Source organism: Rana temporaria, chromosome 6 (genome assembly GCF_905171775.1).
Source record: "Rana temporaria chromosome 6, aRanTem1.1, whole genome shotgun sequence".
Taxonomy (NCBI): domain Eukaryota; kingdom Metazoa; phylum Chordata; class Amphibia; order Anura; family Ranidae; genus Rana; species Rana temporaria.
The window spans coordinates 317,858-333,136 of record NC_053494.1 but is presented as its reverse complement, the minus strand read 5'-3'; the positions used below and the strand labels follow the sequence as shown (position 1 = coordinate 333,136).

Below are 15,279 nucleotides of genomic sequence, written 5' to 3'. Positions count from 1 at the left end.
AATGTGGGCACTCGGAGGTAGGGACTATGCTCTGAATTCAATCATGTACAGGTCAGGAGAATGTGGGCTCTCGGAGGTAGGGACTATGCTCTGAATTCAATCATGGACAGGGTCAGGAGAATGTGGGCACTCGGAGGTAGGGACTATGCTCTGAATTCAATCATGTACAGGGTCAGTAGAATGTGGGCTCTCGGAGGTAGGGACTATGCTCCGAATTCAATCATGGACAGGGTCAGGAGAATGTGAGGCCTTGCAGGGTAGGGATGTCAGCAACTTTCCCCCCCCCCCTTTTTAGAACGGAATCCGGGGGGTACCAAAACTGGTTAATTTAGTTCTCGAGGAGGCCACCCTACTTTTGGTTGTCTACTCTACTTTGTAGACTAGCATGTATAAAATATTAGAGCTGCACGATTCTGGCCAAAAATCTGAATCAGTTTTTTTTTGCTTAGAATAAAGATCGTGATTCTCACGGTATAAAATCTTTCACATTATACAAAAAAAAATATTGGGATAACTTTACTGGTTATTTTTATTTAATTCATGAAAGTATTTTTTCCCCCAAAACATTATATATATATACACACATACATATATGTGTGTGTGGGGGGGGGGGGGTTCCAAGTAATTTTCTAGCAAAAACATGATTTTAACTTGAAAAACAAATGTCAGAAAAAGGTTTGGGGTTTAAACTTTCCTAATTTACATAAAAAAAGTTAATTCCTTTGATGGAAAAGACAAATTGTTACAATGTTTAGACTTAACTTTCCACTGATAAAGAATGTTGTAAAACTTGGCGACTGCCCAGATTTTTGCCCGAGAGCAGAGAGAATTCTCGGCATACAAAAGATCGGGAAATACTTTATCAAGATCACAACAGGGGAAAAAGTTGCGATAACGATTCTTGACGATTAATCGTGCCGCTGTAATGATTATTCATGATTATGGTGCACAATTTCAGCCTAGATGGAAGAGGAAGCGTATCGATGATTACAGAAGTATTGTCTGACTGAGGGATGTAAGGAGGGGGGGGGGGGACAGGGGTATTCCAAGAATTGCAGCGTGAACATGGCTGATCTATGGCACTTGAAGGCACACAGTGCATACCATGCATGGTCAGTCTCTTCTCTGAAGTACATCCTCCAAATGTCGGGACAGCTTCTGCTTGTCCTGTGCCTGTTCACATAACTGAAAAAGGGTACGTGCCCGTCTCTGAGGTGGGTGCAGTCTTTTTAGAAGGTACATACAACAATCTCTTCTGAGCTGGGCACACTCGTGCATCTCTGCAAAGTTATAAACTGAGGGGAGGCGGTCCAGAGTCAGCAGAGAGTCTCGCACCAGGTTTTCCAGAACGCACTGTAGACCAGGTAAGAGAAATTGTCCAGCTGCAGCCAATGTGGAAGACAGAGGTGACTGGACCAGATCTTGCTCTGGTTCCATCTGCTGCAAGTTCTTTAAAGTAGGACACAATGAGTCTTGGGAGCAGCCATGAAGGTAATGTAGCAAGGGTAGGAAAGCACTGACTGGAATCTCTCGCACACGTACCTCACATTGCTGGGACTCGGCATAACCACCTTGTAGCATAGCATGAAATACATCTGAGCTTTTACAAATCAACTCCCGGCTACCTTCCAGCCGTTCACCCCCATCAAGTACAAAAACAATATCCCCTTGGCCCTGAGAAAAGAGCTTCAGGTAACAGCAAGTGAGAGAAGTTGGTGAAGAACTTTGAGGAGGTGCTGGTGAATCCTGAGGGGTGGATATAGAAGACGGGCATTCCAAAGCCTGAGGGGTAGATATAGAAGACGGGCATTCCAAAGCCTGAGGGGTAGATATAGAAGACGGGCATTCCAAAGCCTGAGGTGTCGATATAGAAGACGGGCATCCCAAAGCCTGAGGTGTAGATATAGAAGACGGGCATCCCAAAGCCTGAGGTGTAGATATAGAAGACGGGCATTCCAAAGCCTGAGGTGTAGATATAGAAGACGGGCATCCCAAAGCCTGAGGGGTAGATATAGAAGACGGGCATCCCAAAGCCTGAGGGGTAGATATAGAAGACGGGCATTCCAAAACCTGAGGTGTCGATATAGAAGACGGGCATTCCAAAACCTGAGGTGTCGATATAGAAGACGGGCATCCCAAAGCCTGAGGGGTAGATATAGAAGACGGGCATCCCAAAGCCTGAGGTGTCGATATAGAAGACGGGCATTCCAAAGCCTGAGGTGTCGATATAGAAGACGGGCATTCCAAAGCCTGAGGTGTCGATATAGAAGACGGGCATTCCAAAGCCTGAGGGGTAGATATAGAAGACGGGCATTCCAAAGCCTGAGGTGTCGATATAGAAGACGGGCATTCCAAAGCCTGAGGTGTCGATATAGAAGACGGGCATTCCAAAGCCTGAGGGGTAGATATAGAAGACGGGCATTCCAAAGCCTGAGGTGTCGATATAGAAGACGGGCATTCCAAAGCCTGAGGTGTCGATATAGAAGACGGGCATCCCAAAGCCTGAGGGGTCGATATAGAAGACGGGCATTCCAAAGCCTGAGGGGTAGATATAGAAGACGGGTATCCCAAAGCCTGAGGGGTCAGTAAAGAGGACTGGCGTTCTGAAGTCTGTGGTATCAATATAGAGGACTGACATGCCGAAGCCTGTGGGGTCGGTAAAGAGGACCGGCGTTGCGAAGTCTGAGGTGTCAATATGGAGGACAGGCATTCTGAAGCATGGAAATAGTATACGGGGTCCACAGAAATCATTAATGACTCCAACACAAGACGAATGGCTCCATCTAGCAGGTTCTGACGGTGCGGAGAATCTTTCCTACAACATAAGAAGAGATAGCAGCCTTAGATCAGTATGTAAGGAAGGCCTCATACATCTCCAGTCATTCACAGTATGAATATTAATACAGATGAGGTATTAGAAGGATCCCTCACAAAAGTAAGTACACCCCTCACTCAGATTTGTGTAAATATTTTCTTCTATCTTATGTGACAACACTGAAGAAATGACACTTTGTATCTACAATGTTGTGTAGTGAGTGTACAGGGGGAGGGGAGGGGTGTACACAGGGGGGGGGGGAGTGTACAGGGGGGGGGAGGGAGGAGTGTACAGCTTGTATAACAAATAACTCAACACACAGCCATTAATGTCTAAACCGCTGGCAACAAAAGTCAGTACACCCCTAAGTGAAAATGTCCAAAGTGTCAATATTTTGTGTGGCCACCAGTGGCAGTGCGGCCATAAGGGGCGCCACTCACTCTCTCCTGGCACCGCTCTATCACCATACATAGATTCATGCATTGCAGCAAGTGCCGGGCAGCATTTGATGGGGCACAGAAGTGGCAAATGGTGGGCACACTGGCAGCATTTGATGGCACAGTGGCTGCAATTGATGTTTGTTTTTTCAGTTTGTTTGCGCCCCCCAAAAAATTTGAACACCAGCCGCCACTATTATTTTCCAGTACTGCCTTAACCCTTTTGGGCATGGAGGTCACCAGAGCTTCACAGGTTGTCACTGGAGTCCTCTTCCCCTCCTCCATGATGACATCACAGAGCTGGTGGATGTTGGAGGCCTTGTGCTCCTCCCCCTTCCGTTTGAGGATCCCCCAGATGATCAATAGGGTTTAGGTCTGGAGACATGCTTGGCCAGTCCATCACCTTTACCCTCAGCTTCTTTAGCAAGGCAGTGGTGGTCTTGGAGGTGTGTTTGGGGTGGTTATCATGGTGGAATACTACCCTGCGGTCCAGTCTCTGAAGGGAGGGGATCATGCTCTGCTTCAGTATCTCAGTACATGTTGGCATTCATGGTCCCCTCAATGATCTGTAGCCCCCCAGTGCCAGCAGCACTCATGCAGCCCCAGACCACGACCCTCCCCCCACCATGGCTGACTGTAGGGAAGACACACTTGTCTTTGTCCTCCTCACCTGGTTGCCTGACACCATCTGACACCAAATACCTTTATCTTGTCTCATCAGACCACAGGGCACGGTTCCAGTAATCCATGTCCTTAGTCTGCTTGTCATCAGCAAACTGTTTGCGGCTCTTTCTTGTGCATCATCTTTAGAAGAGGATTCCTTCTGGGGACCAATTTGATGCAATGTGCGGAGTGAAGAAAATTGACTTTATTCTGTATTTTCTCATAGGTTCTGTTTGTTTTTTTAAGAACCCCTGGACCGATCTGGGTGAAATTTGGATATGTTGGTCCCCCAGATCGGGACTATCAGGGGATATGTAATTGTAGGGATACCTTTTGGGAAACTTGGGGTGCTCTCTGCTTGGAGATAATTGGTTTATTCCTTAACTGATCTCAATATCTCCCAGGCAGAGCTTGCTGTGATAATATCTCATGTAAATGAACTTTGGTCTGTCCCGCAAGAAGCGTTCATTGTGTGAATATTGTGTAGCAGGTGAGAAGAGCTTATCTCCGAGTCACCTCGTCTGGGTAACTGACCAGTAATGTGGATTCTATCGGAGACAGCCGTCTGTCTCCTAATAGAGGTCTATTGAAGGGGGGGGCTCGTTAGTAAAAACCATTGTATGATGTTGTGGGAGGAGTTTGTCACTGTCCGTCTGTCTCCTAAAAGAGGTCTATTGAAGGGGGGGGCTCGTTAGTAAAACCATTGTATGATGTTGTGGGAGGAGTTTGTCACTGTCTGTCTGACTACTTCGGATTCCTTTTGGTGTATATAAGAGCCTGCCCTCTCAATAAAGGTGTTCTGTGCCTGGTATTCTCTTCATGAAGTCTTGGCTCATGTTTGGGGGGAACATTCTAACCATGGGAAGATCATCCTGGAAACTGCATTCATCTCCACTATCCCTCTACCTCCTATGGTAGCGATAATCACTTATGCTCGGCGATTGAGAGATGGAAAGACGGCCGCAGGACCAGAACCACTGCAGGTCTTAACATGCGGCGTATGGTCTGAGCACTGATAGGCTGACCCCGCCCCTCCCCCCTCTGCAGCAATGCTGGCAGCACTCATACGTCTATTTCCCAAAGACAACCTCTGGATATGACGCTGATCACGTGACCTCAACTTCTTTGGTGGACCATGACGAGGCGGGGGAGGGGAACCCGTCCTGTTATCCCGCTGGATGGTCTTGGCCCCCGGGCTGCAGATCAGTTTCAGGGTCTTGGCGATCTTCTTCTATCCTCGGCCATCTTTATGTAGAGACACAATTCTTTATATCAGATCCTCAGAGAGATCTTTGCCATGAGGGGCCATGTTGTCCTTCCAGTGACCAGTATGAGAGAGTGAGAGCGATAACACCAAATGTATCACACCTGAGACCTTGTAACACTAACCAGTCACATGACACCGGGGAGGGAAAATGGCCAATTGGGCCCAATTAGAAAATTTTCACTTAGGGGGTGTACTCACTTTTGTTGCCAGCGCTTTAGACATTAATGGCTGTGTGTTGAGTTATTTGTTATACAAGCTGAACACCCCTCCCCCCCTGTGTACCCCCCCCCCCCCCCCCCTGTGTATACCCCTCCCCCCCTGTACACTCACTACACAACATTGTAGATACAAAGTGTCATTTCTTCAGTGTTGTCACATGAAAAGATAGAGGGGTGTACTTACTTTTGTGAGATACTGTAGCAGACATACAGATGGGGTATATAGAGGTGTATTAATCATGCATTAGGAGGTATATTTGTGGGAGTATTAGCATTAATTATCGAGGACATGTGTGAAGTAATAGTATAGTGGGGATAAAAAGATGACGAAGTGTCTCACCTATAAATAAATGGCAGGCAGAGGGCGCACTGCTGTCGGTCATTCTGAGGCCCGGACACCAACATGTGAGTCACCAGTCCCACTCCGTAGGAGGAGGCAGCCTGGATGCAAAGATTACGCATCAGAATGTCACCTGCAAGACAAAGAAATACAGAGATCACATGACCTGGAAGGATGGATGGAGAGTACAGAGAGGACATGACCTGGAAGGATGGAGAGTACAGAGATGACATGACCTGGAAGGATGGAGAGTACAGAGAGGACATGACCTGGAAGGATGGAGAGTACAGAGATGACATGACCTGGAAGGATGGAGAGTACAGAGAGGACATGACCTGGAAGGATGGAGAGTACAGAGATGACATGACCTGGAAGGATGGAGAGTACAGAGAGGACATGACCTGGAAGGATGGAGAGTACAGAGAGGACATGACCTGGAAGGATGGAGAGTACAGAGAGGACATGACCTGGAAGGATGGAGAGTACAGAGAGGACATGACCTGGAAGGATGGAGAGTACAGAGAGGACATGACCTGGAAGGATGGAGAGTACAGAGAGGACATGACCTGGAAGGATGGAGATGACATGACCTGGAAGGATGGAGAGTACAGAGATGACATGACCTGGAAGGATGGAGAGTACAGAGATGACATGACATGACCTGGAAGGATGGAGAGTACAGAGATGACATGACCTGGAAGGATGGAGAGTACAGAGATGACATGACCTGGAAGGATGGAGAGTACAGAGAGGACATGACCTGGAAGGATGGAGAGTACAGAGATGACCTGGAAGGAAGGAGAGTACAGAGATGACATGACCTGGAAGGATGGAGAGTACAGAGAGGACATGACCTGGAAGGATGGAGAGGACATGACCTGGAAGGATGGAGAGTACAGAGAGGACATGACCTGGAAGGATGGAGAGTACAGAGAGGACATGACCTGGAAGGATGGAGAGTACAGAGATGACCTGGAAGGAAGGAGAGTACAGAGATGACATGACCTGGAAGGATGGAGAGTACAGAGAGGACATGACCTGGAAGGATGGAGAGTACAGAGATGACATGACCTGGAAGGATGGAGAGTACAGAGATGACATGACCTGGAAGGATGGAGAGTACAGAGAGGACATGACCTGGAAGGATGGAGAGTACAGAGATGACCTGGAAGGAAGGAGAGTACAGAGATGACATGACCTGGAAGGATGGAGAGTACAGAGAGGACATGACCTGGAAGGATGGAGAGGACATGACCTGGAAGGATGGAGAGTACAGAGAGGACATGACCTGGAAGGATGGAGAGTACAGAGAGGACATGACCTGGAAGGATGGAGAGTACAGAGATGACCTGGAAGGAAGGAGAGTACAGAGATGACATGACCTGGAAGGATGGAGAGTACAGAGAGGACATGACCTGGAAGGATGGAGAGGACATGACCTGGAAGGATGGAGAGGACAGAGAGGACATGACCTGGAAGGATGGAGAGTACAGAGAGGACATGACCTGGAAGATGGAGAGTACAGAGAGGACATGACCTGGAAGGATGGAGATGACATGACCTGGAAGGATGGAGAGTACAGAGATGACATGACCTGGAAGGATGGAGAGTACAGAGAGGACATGACCTGGAAGGATGGAGAGTACAGAGAGGACATGACCTGGAAGATGGAGAGTACAGAGAGGACATGACCTGGAAGGATGGAGATGACATGACCTGGAAGGATGGAGAGTATAGAGATGACATGACCTGGAAGGATGGAGAGTATAGAGATGACATGACCTGGAAGGATGGAGAGTAGAGAGGACATGACCTGGAAGGATGGAGAGTACAGAGATGACCTGGAAGGAAGGAGAGTACAGAGATGACATGACCTGGAAGGATGGAGAGTACAGAGAGGACATGACCTGGAAGGATGGAGAGGACATGACCTGGAAGGATGGAGAGTACAGAGAGGACATGACCTGGAAGGATGGAGAGGACATGACCTGGAAGGATGGAGAGTACAGAGAGGACATGACCTGGAAGGATGGAGAGTACAGAGAGGACATGACCTGGAAGGATGGAGAGTACATGACCTGGAAGGATGGAGAGTACATGACCTGGAAGGATGGAGAGTACAGAGAGGACATGACCTGGAAGGATGGAGAGTACATGACCTGGAAGGATGGAGAGTACAGAGAGGACATGACCTGGAAGGATGGAGAGTACAGAGAGGACATGACCTGGAAGGATGGAGAGTACAGAGAGGACATGACCTGGAAGGATGGAGAGTACAGAGAGGACATGACCTGGAAGGATGGAGAGTACAGAGAGGACATGACCTGGAAGGATGGAGAGTACAGAGAGGACATGACCTGGAAGGATGGAGAGTACATGACCTGGAAGGATGGAGAGTACAGAGATGACATGACCTGGAAGGATGGAGAGTATAGAGATGACATGACCTGGAAGGATGGAGAGTACAGAGATGACATGACCTGGAAGGATAGAGAGTACAGAGAGGACATGACCTGGAAGGATGGAGAGGACATGACCTGGAAGGATGGAGAGTACAGAGAGGACATGACCTGGAAGGATGGAGAGTATAGAGATGACATGACCTGGAAGGATGGAGAGTACAGAGAGGACATGACCTGGAAGGATGGAGAGTACAGAGATGACCTGGAAGGAAGGAGAGTACAGAGATGACATGACCTGGAAGGATGGAGAGTACAGAGAGGACATGACCTGGAAGGATGGAGAGGACATGACCTGGAAGGATGGAGAGTACAGAGAGGACATGACCTGGAAGGATGGAGAGTACAGAGAGGACATGACCTGGAAGGATGGAGAGTACAGAGAGGACATGACCTGGAAGGATGGAGAGTACAGAGAGGACATGACCTGGAAGGATGGAGAGTACAGAGAGGACATGACCTGGAAGGATGGAGAGTACATGACCTGGAAGGATGGAGAGTACAGAGATGACATGACCTGGAAGGATGGAGAGTATAGAGATGACATGACCTGGAAGGATGGAGAGTACAGAGATGACATGACCTGGAAGGATAGAGAGTACAGAGAGGACATGACCTGGAAGGATGGAGAGGACATGACCTGGAAGGATGGAGAGTACAGAGAGGACATGACCTGGAAGGATGGAGAGTATAGAGATGACATGACCTGGAAGGATGGAGAGTACAGAGAGGACATGACCTGGAAGGATGGAGAGTACAGAGATGACCTGGAAGGAAGGAGAGTACAGAGATGACATGACCTGGAAGGATGGAGAGTACAGAGAGGACATGACCTGGAAGGATGGAGAGGACATGACCTGGAAGGATGGAGAGTACAGAGATGACATGACCTGGAAGGATGGAGAGTATAGAGATGACATGACCTGGAAGGATGGAGAGTACAGAGAGGACATGACCTGGAAGGATGGAGAGTACAGAGAGGACATGACCTGGAAGGATGGAGAGTACAGAGAGGACATGACCTGGAAGGATGGAGAGTATAGAGATGACATGACCTGGAAGGATGGAGAGTACAGAGAGGACATGACCTGGAAGGATGGAGAGTACAGAGATGACCTGGAAGGAAGGAGAGTACAGAGATGACATGACCTGGAAGGATGGAGAGTACAGAGAGGACATGACCTGGAAGGATGGAGAGGACATGACCTGGAAGGATGGAGAGTACAGAGATGACATGACCTGGAAGGATGGAGAGTATAGAGATGACATGACCTGGAAGGATGGAGAGTACAGAGAGGACATGACCTGGAAGGATGGAGAGTACAGAGAGGACATGACCTGGAAGGATGGAGAGTACAGAGAGGACATGACCTGGAAGGATGGAGAGTATAGAGATGACATGACCTGGAAGGATGGAGAGTACAGAGAGGACATGACCTGGAAGGATGGAGAGTACAGAGATGACCTGGAAGGAAGGAGAGTACAGAGATGACATGACCTGGAAGGATGGAGAGTACAGAGAGGACATGACCTGGAAGGATGGAGAGTACAGAGAGGACATGACCTGGAAGGATGGAGAGTACAGAGAGGACATGACCTGGAAGGATGGAGAGTATAGAGATGACATGACCTGGAAGGATGGAGAGTACAGAGATGACATGACCTGGAAGGATAGAGAGTACAGAGAGGACATGACCTGGAAGGATGGAGAGGACATGACCTGGAAGGATGGAGAGTACAGAGAGGACATGACCTGGAAGGATGGAGAGTATAGAGATGACATGACCTGGAAGGATGGAGAGTACAGAGAGGACATGACCTGGAAGGATGGAGAGTACAGAGATGACCTGGAAGGAAGGAGAGTACAGAGATGACATGACCTGGAAGGATGGAGAGTACAGAGAGGACATGACCTGGAAGGATGGAGAGGACATGACCTGGAAGGATGGAGAGTACAGAGAGGACATGACCTGGAAGGATGGAGAGTACAGAGAGGACATGACCTGGAAGGATGGAGAGTACAGAGAGGACATGACCTGGAAGGATGGAGAGTACAGAGAGGACATGACCTGGAAGGATGGAGAGTACAGAGAGGACATGACCTGGAAGGATGGAGAGTACAGAGAGGACATGACCTGGAAGGATGGAGAGTACAGAGAGGACATGACCTGGAAGGATGGAGAGTACAGAGAGGACATGACCTGGAAGGATGGAGAGTACAGAGAGGACATGACCTGGAAGGATGGAGAGTACAGAGAGGACATGACCTGGAAGGATGGAGAGTACAGAGAGGACATGACCTGGAAGGAAAAGAGACACAAAGCTCTTCTCAATTACAGAGAGGCCGTCCGAAAGCCAGCAGTTCTCTCAGTGGTCCTCACATCTTTATTCTGGATTCACACCGATTTGCACTACAGACCATTTATTTTTTGTTTTATTTCATTTCTTAAAATGAAGATTACAAAGTACAGTGACAGACATCGTACCAAGGAATTCTTCACACAGAATAGATATTCCAATACCAACAAGAATCTCATATCTGAGAGATAAATCCCCACACACAAGCCCCGCGCGTCCGAGGCCCGACAAGACAAGCCCCGCGCGTCCGAGGCCCGACAAGACAAGCCCCGCGCGTCCGAGGCCCGACAAGACAAGCCCCGCGCGTCCGAGGCCCGACAAGACAAGTCCCGCGCGTCCGAGGCCCGACAAGACAAGCCCCGCGCGTCCGAGGCCCGACAAGACAAGCCCCGCGCGTCCGAGGCCCGACAAGACAAGCCCCGCGCGTCCGAGGCCCGACAAGACAAGCCCCGCGCGTCCGAGGCCCGACAAGCCCAGCCCCGCGCGTCCGAGGCCCGACAAGACAAGCCCCGCGCGTCCGAGGCCCGACAAGACAAGCCCCGCGCGTCCGAGGCCCGACAAGACAAGCCCCACGGCCCGACAAGACAAGCCCCGCGGCCCGACAAGACAAGCCCCGAGGCCCGACAAGACAAGCCCCGAGGCCCGACAAGACAAGCCCCGAGGCCCGACAAGACAAGCCCCGAGGCCCGACAAGACAAGCCCCGAGGCCCGACAAGACAAGCCCCGCGTCCGAGGCCCGACACACAAGCCCCGCGTCCGAGGCCCGACACACAAGCCCCGCGGCCGAGGCCCGACACACAAGCCCCGCGGCCGAGGCCCGACACACAAGCCCCGCGGCCGAGGCCCGACACACAAGCCCCGCGGCCCGACACACAAGCCCCGCGGCCCGACACACAAGCCCCGCGGCCCGACACACAAGCCCCGCGGCCCGACACACAAGCCCCGCGGCCCGACACACAAGCCCCGCGGCCCGACACACAAGCCCCGCGTCCGAGGCCCGACACACAAGCCCCGCGTCCGAGGCCCGACACACAAGCCCCGCGTCCGAGGCCCGACACACAAGCCCCGCGTCCGAGGCCCGACACACAAGCCCCGCGGCCGAGGCCCGACACACAAGCCCCGCGGCCGAGGCCCGACACACAAGCCCCGCGGCCGAGGCCCGACACACAAGCCCCGCGGCCGAGGCCCGACACACAAGCCCCGCGGCCGAGGCCCGACACACAAGCCCCGCGGCCGAGGCCCGACACACAAGCCCCGCGGCCGAGGCCCGACACACAAGCCCCGCGGCCGAGGCCCGACACACAAGCCCCGCGGCCCGACACACAAGCCCCGCGGCCCGACACACAAGCCCCGCGTCCGAGGCCCGACACACAAGCCCCGCGTCCGAGGCCCGACACACAAGCCCCGCGTCCGAGGCCCGACACACAAGCCCCGCGTCCGAGGCCCGACACACAAGCCCCGCGTCCGAGGCCCGACACACAAGCCCCGCGTCCGAGGCCCGACACACAAGCCCCGCGTCCGAGGCCCGACACCCAACCCCTGCGTCCGAGGCCCGACACACAAGCCCCGCGTCCGAGGCCCGACACACAAGCCCCGCGTCCGAGGCCCGACACACAAGCCCCGCGTCCGAGGCCCGACACACAAGCCCCGCGTCCGAGGCCCGACACACAAGCCCCGCGTCCGAGGCCCGACACACAAGCCCCGCGTCCGAGGCCCGACACCCAACCCCTGCGTCCGAGGACCGACAGACAAACCCGCGCCCGACAGACAGGATCACATTAGCGTTTACCTTTATAATGTTCTCCTCCCCAAGCCATACACTTCTAGCTATCCTCACCCAGCCAGGCTCTCCTTCCATCTCCGTTCATTCCTATGGTAAGACTATGAAGAATTGAAGAATGGACATTCTTCCCATAGGAATGAATGGAAACTGCTGTAGAAAAATATACATTTGCTTACTATGATGTGATGCTATATCAAGCCAAACAAATCTTAACGTTTTGAATAGAGTGGGGAGGATTAGCACCCCTGCCTGGTTATTTCCTGCTTTCTGTCCCAGTGACAAACAGAACCCAGGGCAGCAGTGAAACCTGGCAGGGGTTCTAATCCTTCCATATTCTATCTTAGTAGTAGGAAAAAAAAAATCTATACTGAAGAGTAATATCTGTTTCTTGTAGTTTATAGTGGGACACAGAGCAATATTTGGGTTGTACTGCCACCTACAGGGGGGGGGGGGGAAAGTACCCTGCATGGTAAAATCCCTCCCACTCCCAGGATGCCTCAGTTTAAAGAAAAGCAGTACAAGTGGATCATAGACACAGAGGAGGGTGGGGGGGCGTCAAGAAACAAATTTTAATGCAGGGGTAGGAATCAGCTTACTTGTTCGTTCATTGAGGGACACAGAATTCAGTAAAATTTGGGACATCCAAAAGCAGTCCAACCTATGAATGGGCAACACAACCTACTAACACGCTCAACTAAAACCAAGCCGGAGGCAAAATGCAGCTCAAAAGGGGCTTAGAGAACGGCACGAGAAGAGGGCGGAAGGAACACAGAACGGCACGAGAAGAGGGCGGAAGGAACACAGAACGGCACCAGAAGAGGGCGGAAGGAACACAGAACGGCACGAGAAGAGGGCGGAAGGAACACAGAACGGCACGAGAAGAGGGCGGAAGGAACACAGAACGGCACGAGAAGAGGGCGGAAGGAACACAGAACGGCACGAGAAGAGGGCGGAAGGAACACAGAACGGCACGAGAAGAGGGCGGAAGGAACACAGAACGGCACGAGAAGAGGGCGGAAGGAACACAGAACGGCACGAGAAGAGGGCGGAAGGAACACAGAACGGCACGAGAAGAGGGCGGAAGGAACACAGAACGGCACCAGAAGAGGGCGGAAGGAACACAGAACGGCACCAGAAGAGGGCGGAAGGAACACAGAACGGCACGAGAAGAGGGCGGAAGGAACACAGAACGGCACGAGAAGAGGGCGGAAGGAACACAGAACGGCACCAGAAGAGGGGGCGGAAGGAACACAGAACGGCACGAGAAGAGGGCGGAAGGAACACAGAACGCCACCAGAATAGGGCGGAAGGAACACAGAACGCCACCAGAATAGGGCGGAAGGAACACAGAACGGCACGAGAAGAGGGCGGAAGGAACACAGAACGGCACGAGAAGAGGGCGGAAGGAACACAGAACGGCACGAGAAGAGGGCGGAAGGAACACAGAACGGCACGAGAAGAGGGCGGAAGGAACACAGAACGCCACGAGAAGAGGGCGGAAGGAACACAGAACGGCACGAGAAGAGGGCGGAAGGAACACAGAACGGCACGAGAAGAGGGCGGAAGGAACACAGAACGGCACGAGAAGAGGGCGGAAGGAACACAGAACGGCACGAGAAGAGGGCGGAAGGAACACAGAACGGCACGAGAAGAGGGCGGAAGGAACACAGAACGGCACGAGAAGAGGGCGGAAGGAACACAGAACGCCACCAGAATAGGGCGGAAGGAACACAGAACGCCACCAGAATAGGGCGCAAGGAACACAGAACGGCACGAGAAGAGGGCGGAAGGAACACAGAACGGCACGAGAAGAGGGCGGAAGGAACACAGAACGGCACGAGAAGAGGGCGGAAGGAACACAGAACGGCACGAGAAGAGGGCGGAAGGAACACAGAACGCCACCAGAATAGGGCGGAAGGAACACAGAACGCCACCAGAATAGGGCGGAAGGAACACAGAACGGCACGAGAAGAGGGCGGAAGGAACACAGAACGGCACGAGAAGAGGGCGGAAGGAACACAGAACGGCACGAGAAGAGGGCGGAAGGAACACAGAACGGCACGAGAAGAGGGCGGAAGGAACACAGAACGGCACCAGAAGAGGGCGGAAGGAACACAGAACGGCACGAGAAGAGGGCGGAAGGAACACAGAACGGCACGAGAAGAGGGCGGAAGGAACACAGAACGGCACGAGAAGAGGGCGGAAGGAACACAGAACGGCACCAGAAGAGGGCGGAAGGAACACAGAACGGCACGAGAAGAGGGCGGAAGGAACACAGAACGGCACGAGAAGAGGGCGGAAGGAACACAGAACGGCACGAGAAGAGGGCGGAAGGAACACAGAACGGCACGAGAAGAGGGCGGAAGGAACACAGAACGGCACGAGAAGAGGGCGGAAGGAACACAGAACGGCACGAGAAGAGGGCGGAAGGAACACAGAACGGCACGAGAAGAGGGCGGAAGGAACACAGAACGGCACGAGAAGAGGGCGGAAGGAACACAGAACGGCACGAGAAGAGGGCGGAAGGAACACAGAACGGCACCAGAAGAGGGCGGAAGGAACACAGAACGGCACCAGAAGAGGGCGGAAGGAACACAGAACGGCACGAGAAGAGGGCGGAAGGAACACAGAACGGCACGAGAAGAGGGCGGAAGGAACACAGAACGGCACCAGAAGAGGGGGCGGAAGGAACACAGAACGCCACCAGAATAGGGCGGAAGGAACACAGAACGCCACCAGAATAGGGCGGAAGGAACACAGAACGGCACGAGAAGAGGGCGGAAGGAACACAGAACGGCACGAGAAGAGGGCGGAAGGAACACAGAACGGCACCAGAAGAGGGCGGAAGGAACACAGAACGGCACGAGAAGAGGGCGGAAGGAACACAGAACGGCACGAGAAGAGGGCGGAAGGAACACAGAACGGCACGAGAAGAGGGC

General features: G+C 52.3%; 1 protein-coding gene and 1 long non-coding RNA gene across 2 annotated transcripts in view; both read right to left on the bottom strand.

Moving 5' to 3' along the window:
- Positions 1-637: 637 nt before the first annotated feature.
- ARMC5 (armadillo repeat containing 5) overlaps positions 638-15,279 on the bottom strand; it is a 58,603-nt gene continuing 43,961 nt past the window's right edge. Inside the window, exons 6-7 of the mRNA XM_040355805.1 lie at positions 5,741-5,873; positions 638-2,815 (exon numbers count right to left, since the gene is read on the bottom strand). Of these exons, the coding sequence (XP_040211739.1) occupies positions 1,114-2,815; positions 5,741-5,873 (1,835 nt within the window). The 3' untranslated portion in view covers positions 638-1,113. The remainder of the gene's footprint in view (positions 2,816-5,740; positions 5,874-15,279) is intronic.
- LOC120942877 lies at positions 6,476-7,354 on the bottom strand. The gene is made up of 4 exons (XR_005750257.1): positions 7,302-7,354; positions 7,029-7,155; positions 6,812-6,971; positions 6,476-6,594 (listed from the first exon to the last, which is right to left on the bottom strand). It is a non-coding gene; the product is annotated as an uncharacterized LOC120942877 (long non-coding RNA).